Source organism: Dreissena polymorpha, chromosome 6 (genome assembly GCF_020536995.1).
Source record: "Dreissena polymorpha isolate Duluth1 chromosome 6, UMN_Dpol_1.0, whole genome shotgun sequence".
NCBI classification, from domain to species: domain Eukaryota; kingdom Metazoa; phylum Mollusca; class Bivalvia; order Myida; family Dreissenidae; genus Dreissena; species Dreissena polymorpha.
The window spans coordinates 60,288,109-60,311,790 of NC_068360.1; the positions used below are offsets into that span (position 1 = coordinate 60,288,109).

A 23,682-nucleotide genomic window follows, 5' to 3' on the forward strand; every position below is an offset into this window, starting at 1 on the left:
TGGAAAGTCTGTTACTGAACAAACCTGTCAAAAGTCCTTGGTTAGAAATTGTCAACATTTTTTAACCAGGTTTTCCGAAGGAAAAAACTGGTTATTAGATTGGCGAATGCGGGCGGGCTGGCTGGCTGGCTGGCGGGCTGGCGGAACAAGCTTGTCCGGACCATAACTATGTCGTTCATTGTCAGATTTTAAAATCTTCCGTTTCCGTTTCCGGTAGTGAAAAGACACAAAAATGTAGATGGATTTAAAAATGGAATAAAGTTAATTTATCGGTGTGCAAACTATAAACTTCAGGGATATGTAAGGTGTGTGGACTTCAGGCAAACGAGCAAGTATGGAACTTTGTTGAAATATACCATAGAAAATTAATTATTTATCAAAAGTTGTTCCTTTGCATTTATCACTGGGTGGGGGATTGGACTTGTTGGACGTGTCATCAAAACCGGTCATTCCAACGTCCGAGTTTTCGGTCACTTCGTCACGCATGGCCAAAACGTCCGATTTGTCGGCCACTTCGTCACGCATGACCAAATCTATTGAACTCTAATCGACGATAATCATCCAATGCTGCGAAGCGGCGAAGCGCATCCAATCAAAGCCATTCAGATACATCTATGTGGTAACAGTGATTGAATAATAGTCTGATGTGTAAGACAACGTGTTGTGTATTGTAACTTAAAATGAATAAAAGGGCCTATTCCTCTACAGCAAGCGAAGGGGCGGTTACTGACGCGAGCCTTCTAGATTCGTCACTTTTCGAATCACCCAAAGTACCCAAGCAGGGCAAAAAAACCAATAAAAAGAAAAAAAACAGATAAAGAGACAGCAGGTCAAAAAAGCATGACAGAATTCATAACAACAAAAGAAAATGAAACCAAACAAAACAAAACAGAATCACCTAGTATTGAAAAGCGTTTAGACGAAATAAGCGCAAAACTATCCAATGTCCTTACAAGAAGCGATACAGACATTATTAAAAACATAATAAAAGAATCGCTCGAAGGCCTCAAAGAACAATTACTCGGATCCGTTGTTAAACAAATCGAAATTCTCGAAAGCAACATGTTTGACCAGGCAAAAGAATTGGCTTCACTTAAACAGCAACTCAGTGCAAAGGATCAGGAGATTAACATTCTAAAACAATCTGACCATTCCAAAAACCAGACTTACGAGGCCGGTATCAATGACCTCGAGCAGTATGGCCGCCGGAACAGTATTCGAATTTCTGGCCTCTCATTTGACTCAGAAAATCAAACATCGATTCAAGTTGCTGAACACACGGCGAAAATGATGAGTCACCATTTAAACGTACGTCTTGAATACAAAGACATCGATATCGCCCACAGGCTCGGGAAATATATACCAAACAAAAATAGAGCTGTGATAGTTAAATTTGTGCGTCGACAAACAAAAAATGATGTCATGAAGCGCGCAAAACAACTAAAGGGCACAGGCATTTACATCAACGAAGACTTGACCAAAATAAACGCCGAGGTGCTAGCATCCCTGCGTCTCAAGGAGCCAAGCCGTGTTGAAAGGGCCTGGTCTCACGAAGGCAAACTGTTTGTGAGGTACAAGGGCATTGATCGCAATGAACACGTGGACTATAAACAATATCAAAACTGGCTAAGCAAACCGTGGCCACAAAAAGAGACCACCACATACGCCAAGAAAGCTGCATCTACTATTCTCCGATAACCCAAACAGATTTAACACTCAAAAAATGTGAAAAGTGTGACAAAAATGAAGTGTGTAAACCTTAAATGACAGCAGTTTATTACATCATTTAAATATCCGATCGTATTGAAATCACCAGCTTTACACTGATTTGTACATAAAACATTGAAGAATATTATTTTTAGTAAGATCATTTGTTTCAAGTTGCATTCACTTATACAAATATCAATATTTGCCACAACATGTCATGATTACATGTACCTACCTCCTGTATAATTATGTACCCACATTCCTGTTAACATACCTATCTTCGTGTAAATATACCTAGCTTCCCGTAAACATACCTACCTTTATGTAAGCATACCGCAACTACTTTCCTGCGTAATTACATACCTAAATAGTTTAAGTGCATACCTTACATAAGATTTATTCCCTATTGCATTTGTATGTACATATACATATTATAAATTAGTTGGGTATATGTACATATACATATTATAAATTAGTTGGGTATAGTTACTATAATTTACAATTTAAATTCATTGAAATACTGTTACGGAAAACAAAATAATTAATTTCCATATTACAAACGATTTTCTTCAATTAAAACGTTTTTCTCACTAAATATACTGTTATGGCCTTATAAAACTCGTGCAAAACGTGCACACTTAAAGCTGTTTGTAAATATAAGGAACAGGCAATGCATGAAACATAAATGCAAATGGAACTCACTCGCGCCGGTTCAATGCTGTCGAGCCACACAAATCCTTTTTTTTCAGTGCCTTTTGTTTGTCTCCATTTTTCTTGCGTCTATACTGCTATAAACATTAAAAATAGCACATTGTCAAATGAATTAAAACGATGTTTGTTATAATACATTGTTTTTCTACATGCATGATCACATATTTGATTTTTTTATTGTTTTTGAAGAGTGTTTCTTTGTCAATTTACACATTGTTTATAGTACGAAAATACTTTTGTATTATTGGTTAAGTATGTCTCTCTACTTCTCGCTTAGTAAACTGTTATTACCACATACAACTCGTGCAAAACGTGCCGATTAAACTGAATGCAAATATAGGGAGCAACTATCGCGTAAAAAAGCGAAATGCTAATGGAGATCAAGGACGCCGGATTAATATTGTCGAGCTCCACAAACAATTGTCGTTATGTTCTGCTAACAGTTCAGGGCTTGTTTTCATAGTATATTAGTTTGCTCTATCGTTCGAAATATCAAAATGTCAAATATATTACAATGATGTTTGTTTTTATAATGAGTACTATAATTCAATAGGCATGTGTATGTATTTTTGTATTGTTTTTGGCGAGTTTGTTTTTCCTCTGTGCCTCTTAACATATAGTTTATAGTACATATACTGCCATACTGCCCTAACTCTATGAATATATAAAGTACCGTAACAAAGAATCAATTTATTTGTGAACTTGAAGTTTTTTCTAATCTTTTGTGGGGGGTTTTCTCACTAAGTATACTGTTCTTGCCACATTATTAACTCGTGCAAAACATGCACGAATATTACTGATATGCATAAAAGGAAAAACCTATGCGTAAAATTGAAAATGTTAATCTAGTTTACGGGTGCCGGGTCAAAGGTTTTGGGCCATACAAAACAAGTTTTATTGTGTTTTGTTTGAGATTTAATTTTCATTCACTTTTCAATGATATTTGCTTTTGTATTGAGAATTTTATCCAATATGCATGTGCCTGTATTATTGTTTTTAGTGACCTTTCCTGCCTCAATGTACATATACCTTATAGTACATGTAAATTGTTGCTTTATTGATGCATTGAAGTTTATGGTTTGCTCCGAATGTATCTTTATTCTTTATAATCTCGGAGGATTAATATGATATTTTTGTGTCTCTATTGGGGACTAGTTATTTATTGTTTTTTTCTTCTCACTTTCGTGATTATTTCTTTTTACTGTTTCATTTCTATGGAATATTCATCTTTTTGTATCCCTCATTTTTGTTTTCTATTTTTGTTTGTATATGTAGAAATCCTATGTCGTATAATAGAAAACAACTGGACATGTTTTAAAATAGAAACTTACTGGACAAACACACACACATTATCGTTTACATCACCCTCCACCTCTTTAAATGATTAAATTATGCACTTTGAATGTAAAAGGGCTAAACAATAAAGATAAACGCGTAAAAATCTTCAAATGGTTAAACGAAAAAAAATATAGTATATGCCTATTACAAGAAAGTCACTTGACACATACTTTTGCACAAACCTTAAAAGATGAATGGGACGGAGACATCTATCTCAGTGGACAGCATTCTAATAAACAAGGCATTGCCTTTCTGATAAAAAATAATATAGGGATCACAGTCGATAACTTTAACGAAATAATAATTGGCAGACAAGCAAGTATAGATATCAAAATACATGAAACACAACTAACATTAATCAACGTTTACGGCCCTAACATTGACGATTCCACATTTTACGAAACATTACAATCCTTTATAATTAAAAACCAAGATAAAAATATTATAGTCGGTGGTGATTTCAATACTGTTCTTAACCCATTATTAGATAAAAAGAAGGGGAACCTTTATACTCATCCTAAAAATAGAAACATTTTAAATAACATAATTCCAAACTACAATATGTTAGATATCTGGCGTACAGTATACCCAAACGAAAGCAAATTCACCTGGCACTCCAACACAAAACCAACAATATTTTGTAGATTAGACTATTTTTTAATATCTGAATCACTTTGCAACATTATTGACACATGTAACATAAAACCAGGATTTATGACTGACCACTCTCTAGTTGAACTTAAACTGCACAATATACAACCTGAAAGAGGCCCAGGATACTTTAAAATTAACAACAGTATCTTATTAGATACACAATATCAAACACAAATAAAACAGGAAATATTAAATACAGTTCAAAATAATAAAGATGCAAACCCAAACACCTTATGGGAAGTAATTAAAGGAAATATACGTAACACAACAATTAGATACACATCATTTAAACAAAAAGAAACACACACACTTGAAACTGAAACCATCAAAACCATTGAAACACTTGAAAAACAATTGCATCAAACAAATACAAATGATACCACCGACATTGAAAATGAAATAACATTAAAAAAACAAATATTAGATAGAATCTACCATACACATCTCAATGGAATAATGCAAAGAGCGCGTGCACAGCATGTTGAACACAATGAAAAAAATACAAAATATTTCGCAAACATTGAAAAACGTAGAAGTGAACAAAAAACTGTACACAAATTAGTAGTCAATGACAAAGATATAACAAACAGAACTCAAATACTAGAAGAACAACGTTTATTTTTTGAAACCCTCTATAAACGAAAAAATGTTGAAACTAACACCCTTTTTAAAAACACACATCGCGCCTTAAACCAGGAGGAAAAAGAACTGTGCGACGGATTGCTTAATGAATATGAATGTGGATTAGCCCTAAAAGAAATGCAAAATAACAAAAGCCCAGGATCTGATGGCATCACAATCGAATTTTATAAAATATTCTGGAATGATATAAAAACACATCTAATTAATTCACTTAACTATTCATTTAACAACGAAAACTTAACGACGCTACAAAAACATGGTATTATATCACTAATTCCAAAACCTGGAAAAAACTTAGAATCCTTATCAAACTGGCGCCCAATTAGTTTACTAAACAATGATTATAAAATTGCAACTAAAAGTATTGCAAACAGAATAAAAAAAATATTACCATCAATCATTTCAAAATCTCAATCTGGTTTCATAAAAGGACGTTACATTGGTGAAAACGTTCGTCTTATCTAAGAATGCATAAACTATTTCAACAAATCAAATAATCCTGGTCTAATATTCTTTGCAGACTTTGAAAAGGCATTCGATTCTCTTGATCATTCATTTATGTTCTCCTGCTTAGAAAATATGAACTTTGGTGAAAGTCTCATTCAATGGGTCAAACTATTTTATACCGATATTAACAGTATAATCATTAACAATGGCTTCAAACAGTTTTAACATCGAACGAGGGGTTCGACAAGGATGTCCACTCTCATCATCCCTATTTATTATTTGCATCGAGTATCTATCACATCACATCCAATCAAATAAACACATAAAAGGCATATCACTAGAACCTGACGAAGAAATCAAACAATCCCTATTTGCTGACGATGCAACTTATTTTTTAAATGACAATTACGATTCTTTCCATAACCTAATAGAGTCGCTAGCCCTTTACGGAATGACATCGGGTCTTAAACTAAACAAAAGTAAATGTACTGTGCTACGAGTAGGTAAATTAAAACAAAGTAATGTTCAATATAAAAAAGAAATGAAATTTAATTGGACATCCGATGAAGCCACAACGTTAGGAATTACATTCACAAATAATGAAAAGGATACAGTTCTTAAAAACATACTACCCAAATTACAGAATTTTAAAAACTGCTTAAAATCATGGCATCATCGTAAACTTACACTAATCGGAAAAAACACAGTATTGAAAACGTTTGCACTTCCTAAATTAATATATGTATTAACAGTTCTCCCAAACCCACCAAATGATGTTATTAACGATATTAAATCAGCAATATTTAATTTCATATGGGACGGTAAGCCTGATAAAATAAAAAGAACTCAGTTAATTCAATCTGTAGAAAATGGAGGTATCCAATTAACGGACATTGACTCATTCTTGAATGCAATCAAATGCAGCTGGGTTAAACGATACCTAGACAATACCAATACGAGTAATTGGAAATTATTCTACCAGAAAATCCTAAAAAAATATGGTGACTCCTTACTCTTTGAATGTAACATCAGCAATACTATATTACATGAAATTGCAAACGAAAACATATTTCTGTCTGATGTTCTATCAGCGTGGAGTGATGTCACTCATAACTTAGAAACCCAAACCAGCAGTAAAACAATTTTATGGAACAATAAAGACATAACTTCAAACAATAAGACGTTTTTCTATAAAGACTGGTTTGAACGAAGCATTAAATATGTCGACCAATTATATGACTACAGAATTAAGGATTTCTACTCCTTTGATAATATATGCTACATATACGGAATACCTTCAAAATTTTTTCTGAATTACTACACACTAATCAAAAGCATACCCATACATATTAAATCTGAAATCAATACAAATAATACACCATGTACTCAAACAACATTTGTAGAAAACATACTTGGAAGAAAAAACAAAACAAATAAAATATTTTACACACTACAAATTAAAAACCCTACAGAAAACTCCAAAATCCAAAATAAATGGCAAGCCCTTTTTGGAGAAAATGAACTTAATTGGAAACACATATTTACCATGCCATATAAAGCAACTATTGAAAGCACACTGAGAAATGTTCAATATAAATACATCCATAGAATTATAGCTACAAATAAATATCTCTTTAAATGCAAATTATCTAACTCAAATCTGTGTGACTTCTGCAGTGAAAACATTGAAACTATAGAACATCTTTTTTGGGAGTGCAAACACATCCAGCCGATTTGGAATCAATTAATAACTTTTCTTGAACAACATCAACTAAACGTTAAACTATCTTTCTTAAATGTAAGTTTCGGAATTAACTCATTGAAATCAATAGACTATAATAATATTGTGAATTTTATGGTTATATTGATGAAATATTTTATCTTAAACATGAAGTACAAAAAACAAGTACCAAATTTTAATTGTTTTGTCCATAGTCTTAAACTAAAAATCCAGATTGAGAAAGAAAAAGCCCTCAGTAATGACACATTACAAATCTTTGAACAAAAATGGGATCGGATTAAATTCTCATAATGTTTTGTCCACTTATATACATTTCACTCTCATGTTAGTTTATCTCTCAAAAATAGTTTTGTCTATTTTTTTATTTTTATTTTTCAATCTGACAAGATCATTGTGAATATACAACAAAACACACAAGTCCAGTATGCTTTCTTCCGACTTTATACAACTCATCACTTTTCATAACTATTTCTCTGTTGTTCTTTTCTTTTCTCTCTAAAAAAAAATATATATATATATATATTAGCATATCTTGTACAACATGTCTGAACTTTATTGCTTTTGTACAATCACTATGTTGTATGATCATAAACATGTTTACATCGTATGTATGATATTGAATAAAAAAAAAAAGATTTTAAAATCATTTGGCACATTTGTTCACCATCATTGGACGGTGTGTCGCACGAAAGAATCACGTCAATATCTCCAATGTCAAGGTCGCCACGACTAAAAATAGATTTTTTTTAAAACAAACTTACAAAGGGGGTTAATTTTGTTTGTTCATTTCAAAAGTTCATTTTGAGTTTTCTCCCTTTATCAGATTTTTTTTTTTCACAAAAAAAACTGGTTTTGTGACAATTTTGTCCCTTGTTAAAGTTTATATCATGGACAGTTTCAAGGATTAAAGATATTACGAAACATAAGTTTATAAAAATTTATGATGATAGTTTACAGTTCTATTGAATCAATACAAGTGTGCAGCGTCAACAGAAGTAAATCAGCAATTATTTTAAGGTATGCATTTTTATTACTCATTTCACTCTATTTGAAGAATGGAATCACCCTATTTTTCAAAATCAATGGGTGAAAACCCTATTTCCCAAATAATTATCTGGGGCAGTGCCAACTAGTAAGCTAAGTAAATGAACACTTATTTCACTGTCTCATCCGTTTCCCATCGTGTTTTCTAACGTTTTACGCCACCGATGCAATCAAATCGTTTAATATCGGGGCGACAATGTCTTTTTCTGGGTTTACAGATTTAATGTCAGGATGGTTAGAAGACACCGTATGTAGTCATTATATGACAACAAAGTGTTGTTTTGAGCCGCTTTTGGTTAAGCCGGCATTCAATTGCGCGCAGACATATCGTTTTTGACAGATTTACAAGTCACATGAAATCGCGCGACAGAATAGAAATAATATATGAACCCAGTCTTCAACTTTTCGGTAATTTAAATTAACAAAAGCGCCATTAGGTTAGAGACCAACAAATCACGCCGCGCTGACGCAGAAGTATCGGTACGGCCCGATTTTTGTCGTAAATGCGTAAAATGGATATTAATGTCGTAATTGTGCGTCCAGTTTATAAAAATAAAAGCGTAAATCTTCATGAAAAAGGCGTATTTACGGCTGTACGGCCCTTATCTGGAGCTCTGCTAAAACTTTTGAATTTACAAAAACCCTATTGTTTCCAAAACAGGGGGTGAATTACCCAATATACCCCAAAAGTTATCTATAGCCATGTATTGTATAAAATAAAATTAATATTATATATATTCTAGAGTTGCTGTTTGGTAGTCCACCTCCAGCCAGATGTACTTCAAGTAGATTGGAGTAGTGACGATGAAGAAATGTTGAAGTACCTCAAGTAGATTGGAGTAGTGATGATGCAGAGATTGTGGAAGTGGAGTGGTCAGATTCCGAGGACAGTCGTAAAGTCCCAGAGTCAGATTCCGAGGTGAATGTGGCATATACGGATTCTGACGATGATTACTTGGGTTTTGCTGATCATCAAACTGTATTTGCCCCACCTAACAACCAAAAGGATGTCAACAATTATATTCTAAGTAAGTTTCTACATTGTATCCATAACCATAAGGCTAAATGCCTTAAAGAGCTTTTTTGTTGACTTTTAGAAACAATATAATGGTAGAACTTTTCCTTAATATTAATAAATCAACAAAAATTTAAATTTGAATTAATTGCTTAAATTATTATAAAGACATGACCTGTAGACATGGAAGAGTGGCCTTAATTCGGTCCCATTGTAGAAAGAAAAAAAGGCCCAGCATTATACAGAGGGTGTAATCACATGACAAACAAGATGGCGATGTCCATGCCGAGGCATGTTTTTTTTTCCGTTTTATACTCTTTTATTACTCCTTTTAATTTAGACAAGTTATCTCAAATTGCCACACAAAGTAATTGTTCAATTGGGCTTTATGCCATTTTAAACAATTTCAGTTATATTGCGGCAAAACCCATTAATTCTATCTGGAAAACCAGTTCTTAATTTTTTTCGGCGAAGCTGTATACGCCAGCTTTTCACCTTACCTGACCTTTGTAACTGTCCAATAAAATTCAAATAAAACTTCCCGCGGCTAGTTCAGAATGAATAGACTTCATTTATCCCATAGGCTGATTTGAGCATTCCACCGTAACATTGGAAACATGTCCGCATCTTTGTAACACTGTTTTACTGCGTGTTCAGCATGAAACATTTTTATCTCTAATGAAAAGGCTTAATAGATAGAACAGTTTTACACTCAATCTCGACATCAATACAGTTTGTACGTGCACCTTTTATTTTCAGAGGCGACATCGTTTATACTTAAAGGCTATTTTCTCATATTTAGTACTGACTTCCATATTCCTGTCAACATGTTAACATGTAAAAGTATTAAGAGCAGTGGAAGCATGGCCTCACTTTAATGCATTGCATCTCAACCCGCGAGATATCACGGGTCAGTTTGCGGTTAGTGTTTGGTTTATTTACAGGTCATAGCTGCGTGTTCGAATACGCTTATGTGCTGACCTAAGTTCGCAGCTAGTAAAAGAATCTTTATAATATGATATAGACGCTATCCGTTAACTAGATGAATTGGAATTTTCTTAAGACCAAAAAGATGTTAAATGAAGATATTCAGCGTTATTATTATGGTATGTCATTAATAGATTCTTAATTTGTTTCCAACAATGCCATGATAAATATTATTTTTAATTAATTTAACAAGAATTATTCCACTATATTGACTAATGTATTAATCTTGAGCTCGATGATTCTCGATACTGTTAATAATCGAATCAAATAGCAATGCCCGACAAACCACTAAAACAGGTTTGTTCGAAGAACGCGCGTATAAATATTTAAAATATGTACGGATACTTCGCTTGTGGCCGGTTGACTCATGTTTAAATTTCACTTCCATTCTTCTTTTGGTTTTCTGTTTCGTAACTATAGGTTTATGACAAGCAATACGTAATAATGCATTTTTTAAAAATATTTTACATTATTACATATTGCTACATGCTTAATAAGCCGCGAAAACTCAGCGTAACATCCCGTACTGCGTGTGATGCAGCTAAGAACTGCTCAGAAAAAGACATTAGCTATCCTTGATCTCATTCATTGAACTATCAACGCCGTATATCTTTTTTTTAAAGATATTCCTTGTTTTAAATAAACTGGTATTTGTTATACAGACTTATGACCTACCCTATCCCAGAATGCCATTGATAGTGTATAAAAGCATTGTTTACTACATAAAATAGATTCCAGTTGATGTATTTGTATGATTTTTGATATTTCCCAATTTGATGGATTTCACGACGTGAAAATTCCCAATTTGAAGGATTTCGCGACTCAAAAATTCCTAATTTCTAGGGGACAGGACCTGTTCCCAAACAGGTGAAAAAAAACGCTGAACACATAAGCGCTTGACTGTCTGTTAAAAAAATCAATACTAAATTTACCATGCGTCTAGATGATACAGAGTATACATACCGACTGGCTAACTATTTTTACAATCCAGCGCACAAATTAGCTCTAATTTTCACGATAACCAGTCTCATATTTTGGCGAAAGACAATCAGCTGTTTATATTTTTGTTTATGTTGTATGCAGAGAATTTACATCACTTGCGTAAGTCCAGATTGGCTTGCTTAAATGTAAGCTGGGAAATGATAAATTGAGCGTATGTTGATATTTTTAATGCGTATATTACGCTGATACGCAGCTTTACTCGGTGTGAAAATTTTTAATGGGATGATCTAGTTAAGGCTCCACTTTTCGCCACTTTTTATTGGTATGGCTGGAAAGTGAGCATCCTTTAAAAAATAAACAGAAGCATTAATAGGCGAAAAATAATTGTCTTGGCATGAACGTCGCCATCTTGACTATCACGTGATTACCCCTTCTGTTATACAGCTTTGTTTTCCGGACTTTTAATCCAATATTTCAGTCTCGGAACAACCGGGTCACACATTGCGGTTGCAATTTACATTTGACAATAAAACAGCTTATAAAATGTGATTGCCACTTTGTTTCATACTGATGGATTTTGCACTAATTTTGCAGAAATTTGAAATTTGTGCAAAATTAGTGCAAAATCCATCAGAGAAAATTTCTCTTATTCAAGTCAACTTGGTCAAGGGTTGGTGCTAACCCTGGCTTGATATATATATTTTTTTTAATCTATGACTATCCACTCACCCTTCACTTAAATCTCCCCGCCCTTAATTACAAAAATATATCATATATCTATTGATAGTAATGATCAACCAGAGCGTTTTTCTAAACTTAAACTTTCATCCGTCTTTGTCTCATTGTTATAAACATACATCTCTAAGTTAATACTATAGTTGTATGTATTTAGCAAAAAAAATAAACTTCATCAATAAGTGTGAAATGGACAAATTGTTACAGTATAGTAAATTTTTGCTAACTCTTTTGATCACAAATTATTATGTTAATTATAATTATTTTTTATGTTCATTTATAATTAGATATAAGAAGTATTATGATAAATCAGCTAAATATTTTTTTTATTATTGTAATTTGATATTTACATTAAAAGGAAATTTTATTCTATAGGGAATGACCGATATATTTAAATTCTTTTTATGCTGAAGGAGGGCATATATTGATTGGACCGTCCATCCGTCTGTCTGTCTTTCCGTCACACTTTGCGTATAGGTTTCGCATTTAGGTTTTGAAAAATGCTCATAACTTTAATGTAGCTTCAGATAGCAACTTGATATTTGGAATGCATGTGTATCTTATAGAGCTGCACATTTTGAGTGGTGAATGGTCAAGGTCATCCTTCAAGGTCAAAGGTCAAATAGTTTACTCCAAAGCGGCGCAGAAGGGGCATTGTGTTTCTGACAAATACATCTCTTGTTCGCTGTAAATTGATTAGCACTGACTTCTTCGAAACGAGCGCAGCCAATTTCAAGAATAGTTTTTACTTTGCCAGTGATGTTATTAACATTTTCAAAAGAAAGTGCAGTTTATTTGTGTACTAAACTTATTTGTTCGTTTGAAAAATAGTTTGCAATATGTATCCATTTGGCAGGATTTGTGGCACTGATATTGTATTTCTCAACAGGAAAAACAGCAACTTCCCGGTTGGTCAAGTATTTAAAAAACTTTATTGCATGACCGTCAACTTCACTCACAAATTCAAGCGGTCGATGTGATTTTTCAAGTCCTGCCTTCAAATTCTATGGAAGGATGGTTCTATTCAACACATTTAAATACTACAATTATTCTTTTTATTTACAGGTGAAGCAAGGTCTGGTAGAGGCATGAAAAAAAGGCCTTAAATATATTAAGTATGAAGGCAGCTTTGAAAACAAAATGCGTCTGTGGGAATGAGTGTTGTATGAAGTTGAGCATTGAGTCGGTAAGAGACATTCGGGAGAAGTTTTGGCACAATTCAAGATCAACTAGGATGCCATTATTGAAAGTGTTTTTTGAACAATCTAAAAAAAAGGGAAAATATAGATACTTTTCTGTAGTGTCAAGAAAACATAAATTTAGATTGTGCTTAAAAGTATTTCTTTCGGCTCTAAAAATTAACAAAAACACTCTTACTATTGCTTCGAAAATGTGTGATGATTATTTGGATGCCCCATCTGGAAAGTCTCCACGCAGCTGGGATAGGAGCACACTCCTACTAATTGCATGGCTTGAAGAACACTTTTCATAATGAGAGGATGCCAAACAGATATGAAATCCTTCTACCATACGGAACAGTCCAAAGGGAAATTTATGAACAATATAAAAAGGATGTTGAAAATCCGGTGTGAAAGAGCCAGTTTTATAAAAAGTGGAAGGAGAATTTTCAGTTTGTAAAGGCTAAAAAGGTAAAAGCTATGTTTGATTGTAAGTTTAGAAATTTTAATCTTAAAAGTTCAGTATATTATGGCAGGTATAAAAAATGCAACTGAATAGTACTTTTTTCCCCACTATGTTTTGGTATGGGTCCTGGGTAATTTAAATTGAAAAATCCAATTGTTTTGACTAAAATTAGAAAATGAATTGACTTCTGTGTGTTTTTGCTAACAACAGAAAACGATTGTGTATACAATACATGTATTTAACATTATATTTGATGATTAAGCTGTTTAGCAACATGAACTGAATGTGGTTGAAAACCTTAAATTTGGAAGTACAGGTAGTCATTTGAGGGAAAAAAAACTCTTAAATGTAAGAATGGGGCATAATAAAGCTCAAAAATTTTACCAAAACAAAAAAAGGATTATGATAATGATTATAAAGACGAAAATCTATCATTGTTTGATGAAATTGAATATAGTCATAATATGAGACTGACTGAAGAAGGAAATGTGTGTGTTGAAAAAGGGAAAGAGCTTCATTATAAACATATAAAAACAAACCAAAAAAACAACCTACTTACCCTCCTACATTTTTCTGGCAATTTTCCCTGGACCAAGACTTTTTTGGCCTAAGAAGTCATTTTTTTTATTAGACATGATACTCATGTATGGAGTATATATCAGTCAACAGTCTTACAGACAGATATGTGTGCGCTTAAAACTCATATCGAAACCTTATTTAATCTAAAGTAAATTAATGAAAGTTTTTTTTCTTTGACTTTACAATAAGGAAAATTATAATTATTATAGCACTCACGAAAATTAAGCACTGATGCAAAAATATTTATAATGGACAGTTTGGCGGCTAAAATTCTTTTATCTAAAAGAGTGGTGAAATAAAACAATTGCATGCTCAGAACAAACTATAGAATAAATACAAGGCTATATTAAAGTAAAGAAACTTTTATGTATTATTAATGTATTATTAACCAGAATCTATCCTTTTTCAGACAAATAGCTTTACCAGATGTACAACATGTGTGACATTGGAAAGGCAGCTCACGAAAACCACATGTACAGAAATGCGGGCATTCTATAGACAAAAGAAAGAAGAACATAACCTTCGTCAGATGTAATTATTAATAGTTTGTTGTGCTTATATGAGTCGCAGTGAAAGTCATACAATCATAACAGGAAACATCTATTAGTCTCTTAAAATTTATACAGGCATTTTGTGGCAATGTTTGGAAAACATGACATATATTTGGTATTTGGAATTTTTGGGTGTGAAAAGACTACTGCTTTGGGAAAAACTTATTGAATTTAACTCTTAAAAAACATTTAAATAAGAAAAACAAATCATATTAAAACTTATTGTTATATACTCTTTATTATATGTTATTTAAATTAAATTAAGATATAATAATCATAATATACTTCTTTCTTAAAAACATAAATCATTTTAAAATGGCATTTACTTTGGAAAATTGGGTATTTCTGTTTGCTTTGGGAATTGGCCTGTTTAACATACCCCATGAATACACCTGTAAATGCCTGTAACACTTTTATTTAGAACGTCCCTTCAACTACTGCTGGATGGATCTTGATTATTTAATTTTTCACAGTTGAATAATGTTTGAAGACCTGTAGATGGTTGTTAAAAAAGCATTTTAAATGTTCAGACAGAATTATGGCCACTTTATCAGTATTTAACATTGTGAAGATTGTTTTTTAAACACTTGTTTTAATTAGTTTTATCTAGTAGGTTTAGTTATTTTATATTTATGATACTGTGTTTCAGGTTTGAGAGGAAAACCTATTACAGTAAGCGTGAACTGGCTCAACAAAGCCCTAGGCAGCACATGTCCATTATTATTGATGGCATGGATCAAGGTTGGTCTTTTACCTGACATTAAATTAAAGGTTCATACCTACCGCTTAACATATTTGATTGATAACATTTATAAGAATCTAACAAATGATTGGTGTATTTGAAAATATCACATAGAACATTTACAGTTAGCTAAAGTGGACATGAAATGCTGATCAATATTATATACGATTACACTCAAGACATATTGAAAATCTGCTTTTGCCAACACTTGTTTACAAGATAAATTTTGGTTTCAGACATGATTTCAGTGTTCAAAGAAATGTTGTTTGGTAATGATTTTGTATCTTTAATATTTTGTTAATGTTGTGTCAGTTTTTGGCCCTTTGTGATTTTTTGTCACTGGTCATCATCTTACATATTATTTGTTGGAATGATCTGGTATTTGAATATTTTCTGAATATCATTCTGATGAGCATTTACAGATGATTGTTATGGAATACTGTATTGCTATACTTAGTATGCTGGAGTAATGAAGACAAGTGCAAAATGATGTCTCCAGATGTGATAATCATTCAAAATAATGTTTCAAAAGATTAATTCATTGCATTTTTTGCAGCAAAGGCCAATTTGTCCCATTTTGCTGGAAGAAATGCAAAGGTAAAAATGTTTGTTGTTGTTACCAACCAAAACAGAGGCGTTAAGTCTTTTGATATTTTTATTTTCTGCTCATGAGACATTTATTGTTCTTAAATCTAATTTATTAATCTGTTTTTGTTTGCTCCCCGAAATATTTTCAGTGGAGCATATAGTTGCCAATGTGTCCTTCCTTCCTTCCTTCCTTCCTTCCTTCCTTCCTTCCTTCCTTCCTTCCTTCCTTCCTTCCTTCCTTCCTTCCTTCCTTCCTTCCTTCCTTCCTTCCTTCCTTCCTTCCTTCCTTCCTTCCTTCCTTCCTTCCTTCCTTCCTTCCTTCCTTCCTTCCTTCCTTCCTTCCTTCCTTCCTTCCTTCCTTCCTTCCTCCTTCCTTCCTTCCTTCCTTCCTTCCTTCCTTCCTTCCTTCCTTCCTTCCTTCCTTCCTTCTTAACCGATCTCTTTCATATTTGGCATGTAAGGAACCTTGCATGGACCTCTACCTTTTAATGAGGTTTGAGGTCAAGGTCACCGAAATTGATTTTTCTGTCACACTTTTTTACAGTTATCATAGCACCTACAATATTTAACCGAGTACATGAAAAAAATATATGATATCATACTATTTTAATACTGACAGTGCAGGGTTTTTTTGGCCCGATTTTATAGCCGAAATTCGGCTATGTTCCCAATCCCAAAAAGTATACTTTTTTCCCAAAATGTGGCAAAAAAATTCCCAATTGCCAAAAAAAAAAATTTTTTTTTTTTTTTTTTTTTAGAAAGAAGTCTTATGTGTATTTTATCTCAATCTTAATTCAATATTTACATCAAACAAAGTATTATATGATTCTTTTCTTTTAATTTAAATGATTATAAAGAGTTAAATCAAATTTAGTATTTCCCTAATCAGTGGACTTTTCGTGTGGAAAAAAGGCTAATGAATTTATTTTCCCAATTTCATGAAAATGCTGATAAAATTCCCAATTCCAAAGCCATGGGCTATCTTCCCAAAATGTGGAAAAAAAAACCTGCAGTGAGATGGGATCAGAATCAAGAGATGAAGTCGATACACTTTGGTTAATTTTGTTTATTTATATTTGCAGAATCTTAATCCAGTGGATTTATTACATACGCACGTAACAGGAGTGTTGAGTCACGGACATGGCAGCTTTCATGCATATGTGGACATAGGAGAATATCCCCATGATCCAAATTTGACAATAAACATTATTCTGAAAGAGTTACTGCGCCAGGCAAAGGAATCTGTAAGTGTGTCAACATTGTCAAATACTGTAACATTGAAATTTAAAAGGAAAAGCATTTGTGCAATATCTGTCAAACAGCAGACAAATTTGGTAAAAATGTTTTAAATGATAAACAGCTTTGTTGTTAATGAAAAGATAAAATGTCTGGTGTAAAACACCTGCAGTTACTCATAATTTGAAGGTAGGCCAGATGATTTAATTAAATAAGTATTTTAAACAAATTGTTATTGAGCATGTTAAAAAACCCTCTTATGGCTATGCCGCAGGGGTTTCACTGGCCCCCAAAAAGTTGTCGCCACTTTTTCGCGGCGTGAAAACTGTCGGTTATTCCAACCTTATTAATAAGAACAATTATTTATCAAATCCAGAGTGGTTTTTCCTCCTTTCAACTGAGTTCCTCCCTTTCAATGTAACAATCATTCAAACAATTAGTATTATTATACCCCCACAAACGAAGTTTAGTGGGTTATATAGGATAACACTTGTCTGGCGGTTGGTCCGAGTCCGCTCTCTAATTCAAGTAATTTTCATCTGATCTTCACCAAACTTGGCCAGAAGTATATAGATGATATCTAGGCCAAATTTATACATGCGCCTTGCCAGTTCACAAACTAGGTCACGGGGTGACTTAGTGCGTTTTAAACTTGAGCATGATGTCCACGTTTTTGTGTGAAGAAAACATACTTAATATTTTGTGTCAATGCGGCATGTGAGGGTATTGTCACGTCTGTGACACAACTCTAGATAACTTTGTTGGATCTATATAAATGAAGAATTTAGTTTTTAAAACCCAGTGATTTTTTTTGCTTTAATTTGTTACAGCCTGTGCCTTTTGAATTGGGAAAATTATCGCGATAAACCGTGAAATTGGGAAAAATAGCGCGATAAACCATGAAATCGGGAAAAATGAAGCATTATAAATAGGATTATAAGTAACAGAAGTGATCTTGTTTTTAAGTGCATGTTCAGGGTGTTTTCTAGAAAAGGAGTCTGGTCAAATTGTTGTTGTTTTTAATCAATAAAAGTGGCAAGTTTGGGAATGATTTATGGACAAAAAAGACTAAATTCAAGTTATATATTTTGTAAGATGTTTAAAAAATAAAGTTGAGACCTAGATTTAAGAAATCATAATTAAGTTATATGAGACTTCTTTCTAAAAAAAAAAAAAAAAAAAAAAATTTTTTTTTTTTTTTTTTAAGTTGGGCTTTTTTTGGGAAATTTTGGTCAGAATTTTGGGAAAAAACGTGTATTCTTGCGATTGGGAAGCAGCCGAAATTCGGCTGTAAATTTGAGCAAAAAAAATCACTGAAACCATGTAAGGGGAGAAGGGCATTTTCCTTTTAAGAACCTGATGGTACTAAAATCTCACCCCTGCTAATAGGTACTAACCGCAATACAAATGTCCATATATTCTTAATAGCAATTTTCACCATAAAAGGATCAGAGCCATGTTTTCATCAATTATATTGAAAAATATTGTCAATATGAATAAAAATCATGCTGTTGTTTTTCAGAACAATTTTCTCCCACCAATACTATACATACAAGCAGACAACTGTTGGCGAGAGAACAAAAACAGATACGTGTTTTCATTTCTTCAATTGCTGGTTTCTGAACGGATTTTCAATGAGGTACATCAGTGTTTTTTTTCATTCAAAATCGTGTCCTATAACCATACCCATTCCCAATGGAAAAAAGTATATATTTTTCCCAAATGTGAGCTAAAAATTCCAAATGGAAGGTTTCCAAAAATTTTTTTTTTTAAATGTCAATATTTTGTTCATCTCCTATCCATATAAGATTAACCTAATAAAATATAATACTGGATACACCCGTATCCTCAATCCTCAATCCTCAATTTGGAAGCATTTGTTAGCAAAACAAAAACAACACTAATTTCCCAACTTTAGTCAAAACGACGCCAATTTTCCCAATCCAAAAAGGGACCCCGCCCTATTCCCAAAATGGTGATTATTTTGCATTAAAAGTGTGTGATCTTCTACTGGCGACTGGAGGTAATAATCAGTAAATCCTCTTTTAGTCATGTCAGCTTGTGCATCCGTCTGTCAATCTGACTGTCCACAAAATTTGACAAAACTACTTCTCGAAACGTACTTTTCTGGTATTTTTTAACAGACAAAAATAAACACGGCTTTGATAAATGGACACCAGATCTTATTATGAGACATTTCTTAAACCGATAAAAGATAAACATGTCGGCAAATTCATGGCTTAATATCTAATGTCTCTTACTCTTCAATATATAATTATATTTTTCAGGTGCACATGTCCTTTTTAATTGTCGGCCACACTCATGAAGACATTGATGCACGATTTAGTATGATTTCTAGAACGTTGGGTTCAAAAGACGCGGAAATCTTTGAAGACTTACTAAAAATTTTACAAAGTGCTGAAAGAGTGACCAAAATATTCGATGTAAAAAAATGGCTAGAACCAAATCTTAATGTAGCTCAACACGCAACTCAGCCACTCCATTATAAATTTGTTAATGTTGAGGGCATCGTTAATTTTTTTTATAAGGGTTACCAACACCAGCCCTGGACTCCACTCTTTGGACATTTCCTACAAAAAGTTCCTGAAGGAGTACCATTGATGCCATTAGGCTGCTTCTCAAGCAAGAAAACTACAAAAAATGGAAAGAATTTTATGAAACATTAATGGTAAACGAAGATGCAAGTGAATTTCCCCTTCCGCTTCTACCTAAACAGCCGATTGAGACCGCAATTCCAAAAGGTGCTGGCTTAGTGCCAGAAGTAAGGGAACTTCTGGAAAAAGAAAATCGTCAGCCATTGGTGAGTATTTTAAAATAATAGTTTTGATAAGAACACTCTTTACATGATTTTGAGGATTGAGGATTTTTATGTCCCCCACTATAGTAGTGGGGGACATATTGTTTTTGCCCTGTCTGTTGGTCTGTTGGTTTGTTTGCGCCAACTTTAACATTTGCAATAACTTTTGCAATATTGAAGATAGCAACTTTATATTTTACATGCATATGTATCTCATGGAGCTGCACATTTTGAGTGGTGAAAGATCAAGGTCACGGTCATCCTTCAAGGTCAAAGGTCAAATATATGGGTCAAAATCGCTCATTTAATGTACACTTTTGCAATATTTCAATATTCAAGATAGCAACTTGATATTTGACATGCATGTGCATCTCATGGAGCTGCACATTTTGAGTGGTGCAAGGTCAAGGTCATCCTTCAAGGTCAGCGGTCAAAAATATGTGGCCAAAATCGCTCATTTGATGAGTACTTTTGCAATATTGAAGATAGCGACTTGATATTTGGCATGCATGTGTATCTCATGGAGCTGCACATTTTGAGTGGTAAAAGGTCAAGGTCAAGGTCATCCTTCAAGGTCAAATATATGGGTCAAAATTGCTACAAAAATGTAGTGTCACTTCTGCAATATTGAAGCTAGCAATTATATATTTGACATGCATGTGTATCTCATGGAGCTGCACATTTTGAGTGGTGAAGGGTCAAAATCATCCTCCAAGGTCAAACGTCATATACGGGGACATAGTGTTTCACAAACACATCTTGTTTAATTGTGGAATTTATTGAGAAAGAATTAGGATTGTGGACTCTGCAGATTTAGTTGCACAATAAATGCGATAATACACAATTTGTGTTTAATATTCACGGCATGTATGGTTTGGCTAAATATATGAATGGGTTATTTATGTAGGAACAAATATCGACCTGTATAAAAAATAGCGCATGAATAATGTCCTTAGGAACTGATGTCTCGATACGCAATAGAACAAGTGTCCCAACAGAAAGAGATATTGCCTTATTAAATTTTTCTTAATGTACACATGTTATTATGTGTTCATTAAAGATGGTGACAATGTGTATGGTAAAATGGTAAAATCGCGAAAATTATTGTTTGTAAGAGAAAATTTCGTTTTTTGTATTGCCTTCAAGTATGTTTATCAACCTCTGTCCAACCTTGACCTTTTAAATGGAACATCTTTTCAGCCTTTAGCAGAATGCTCCAGAATTTGTTTGAATACAGTTTTTCTACAGCTAGGAACTTTTCCTTATTCAAGAATGGCTGTTATTCACAATTTTGATAACTCAATTGTTGCTAAATTTTGGAAGTGCCTAAGCCTTGGCCGCAATTTTTTTACAATATCATAAAGTTTGTGACTTGTTTTTATGCCAGGGTGGCATATAGCAGTCTCACTGTCAATTGCCCGTCTGTCTGTCCATCTGTCTGTATGTCGTCACACTTTTGCGTTTAGGTTTCAAAAATACACAAAACTTCTATTTCCCTTCAGATGTAATCTTCATATTTGGTATGCATGTGTTTATGGACAAGGCCTTTCCAGACGCACACACATTATGATCCCCTTGACCTTAAACTTAGGGTCCAGATTAAGGTTTTGAAATCTATGTTTAGATTTAAAAAAATCATTTTTCGGGAACAAATGTTTTCAGATGGAGACAGCTCTTGTTTCAACATAATTTATAAGTTCATGTTTTTTTCACAAGACTGAAAAAGTTTAAGGTATTCATTACAAGGGTTTAAAAATTAAAGTACATCAATACTGGTACAATCGTGGCAATTTCAGAAATTGACCAGATCAAGTATCTATAGTCCTTTCTCTAGCTCAATCTTTTTAGCACTGACCGTCATGAGTTTTGCGTCTGAAAGTATTTTTATTAAACTATGCACTATTTATTTTAAGGTTCAGATAAAAAGTCGCCATGCAGCAGAAGAAGGTTTGGGACCAAGGATATCTAAGAAACAAAAAGGTATATGTATATACATACTGTTTTGAAAAAATTGACAACATACATGTAGACAAAGTTATACAATTATTCAATAACTTTCACTGTAACCATTAACTGTCAACCTCAGTGTCCTCATTGTGAAACATGAAACATGTTTTTGGTCTATATGGTTTGTTTAGCAAATGATTGGCTATCATATTGAAGGGGTCATCAGCTGCTGTTTGATTTAAGAGGATTATGGCTCTTATGGTGTTCTTACCTTTCCTTCAGTTGATAAAAATGCAGGAAGACATGGCCAGGGCAAGAAAAAGACATCTTATTCAAGGCGACGACATGCAGGTGTGTCTTAGTGTTGTTTTAATAAGAAAATCTTATTCAAACATAAAAACAGCATCAATAATTACTTGTATTTACCTTGAAGAAAAAGAAACCTGACTTATTTACCACATTTAAGGCCGCACAACTTGTTTGGTCTATATATATATAAATTTAAGTATAAATAAGAAACATATTTTATGTATGCCGATTAGAATATATCTGGTGGTAACATTGTAGAAGTCCTGCTTTTTTGCGCTTTTAAACAAACAAAAATCGTGTTTGTGGAAATGGACTTATACGTATAGAAAGCCTACTTGCCGTTTTAAAAGCGGTAACGTTTGAAAAATGATAAATTACTTGCTAACTAGGCTTTAGATTTAATGACAATTTTGCACACTTTCAAATTGCTTCTATATCTGTATTGATCAACATGTATTTCATTTTAAGGTCAGAGACTAAATTATTCAAAGTGTATGGCTTTCAATTTAGAATGTGTGTGTTGATCTTAATTTTTTTTTCAATTAAACATGGTGACAATCTGTATACATGTGGAGATATTGCAATTTAATTATTGAGTTCTATTTGTCAAAATTTATATGTATGTATCTATTATCTTTACCAAATCCAAAAGTACTAAAATTATTTAAATGCAAACAACCATACTTTTCTGCTATAGTTATATTGTTTGTTCATAAGAAAAATACATTTTAAAAATAAATTACCGTATAAAGGTATCCCAAAGGACACTATAAACATGCTTCAAATAAGACCTATAAGGGCACAAGTAATTGAAAGTAAACAATAATATTTTTTTGTTTTAGGTGTGACTGTTCAAAAGACAATCGTAGTGCTGGTGCATGATGGAAGCAAAAAGCACATTTGGTTAAAAATTTGGATGGATATGTTCAACTGTTTTGTTAATATGATTGCTTTTGTATTGTATGTTTTTTTGTCTGCTTGAAGGGTTTTTAGAACTGCTATTGATGTTTTTGAAATCGCTGTTAAGATTGTTCTTAGTAGAACACATGGGGTTGACACAACCAAGGGTTCTTTTAGTGTACTAAAGATTTTATTTTTGTGTTGGACATAGTTCAAAGACATTTTTTATGGAAGTTTTTGGATACTAATAATTATGCCCCCTGATCGAAAGATCGAGGGCATATTGTTTTTTGCCTGTCTGTCTGTCTGTCATTCATATATTGTGTGTGTCTCAAACTTAAACTTGGTTAAAGTTTTGCAATAACTTTTGCATTATTGAAGATAGCAAATTGATATTTGGCATGC

The 23,682-nt window shown here is 33.1% G+C and overlaps 1 protein-coding gene and 1 long non-coding RNA gene across 2 annotated transcripts; both read left to right on the plus strand.

Moving 5' to 3' along the window:
• The first annotated feature begins 13,469 nt into the window (after positions 1-13,469).
• LOC127834612 (uncharacterized) lies at positions 13,470-15,478 on the plus strand. The gene is made up of 3 exons (XR_008028023.1): positions 13,470-13,612; positions 14,596-14,717; positions 15,387-15,478. It is a non-coding gene; the product is annotated as an uncharacterized LOC127834612 (long non-coding RNA).
• A 487-nt stretch (positions 15,479-15,965) lies between these two features.
• Positions 15,966-23,359, plus strand: LOC127835717 (uncharacterized). Its single transcript, XM_052362153.1, has 7 exons — positions 15,966-15,980; positions 17,150-17,311; positions 18,826-18,942; positions 19,592-19,747; positions 22,035-22,101; positions 22,351-22,419; positions 23,220-23,359. The coding sequence occupies exons 1-7, from the start codon at positions 15,966-15,968 to the stop codon at positions 23,357-23,359; spliced, it is 726 nt and encodes a 241-aa protein (XP_052218113.1).
• Positions 23,360-23,682: the final 323 nt, after the last annotated feature.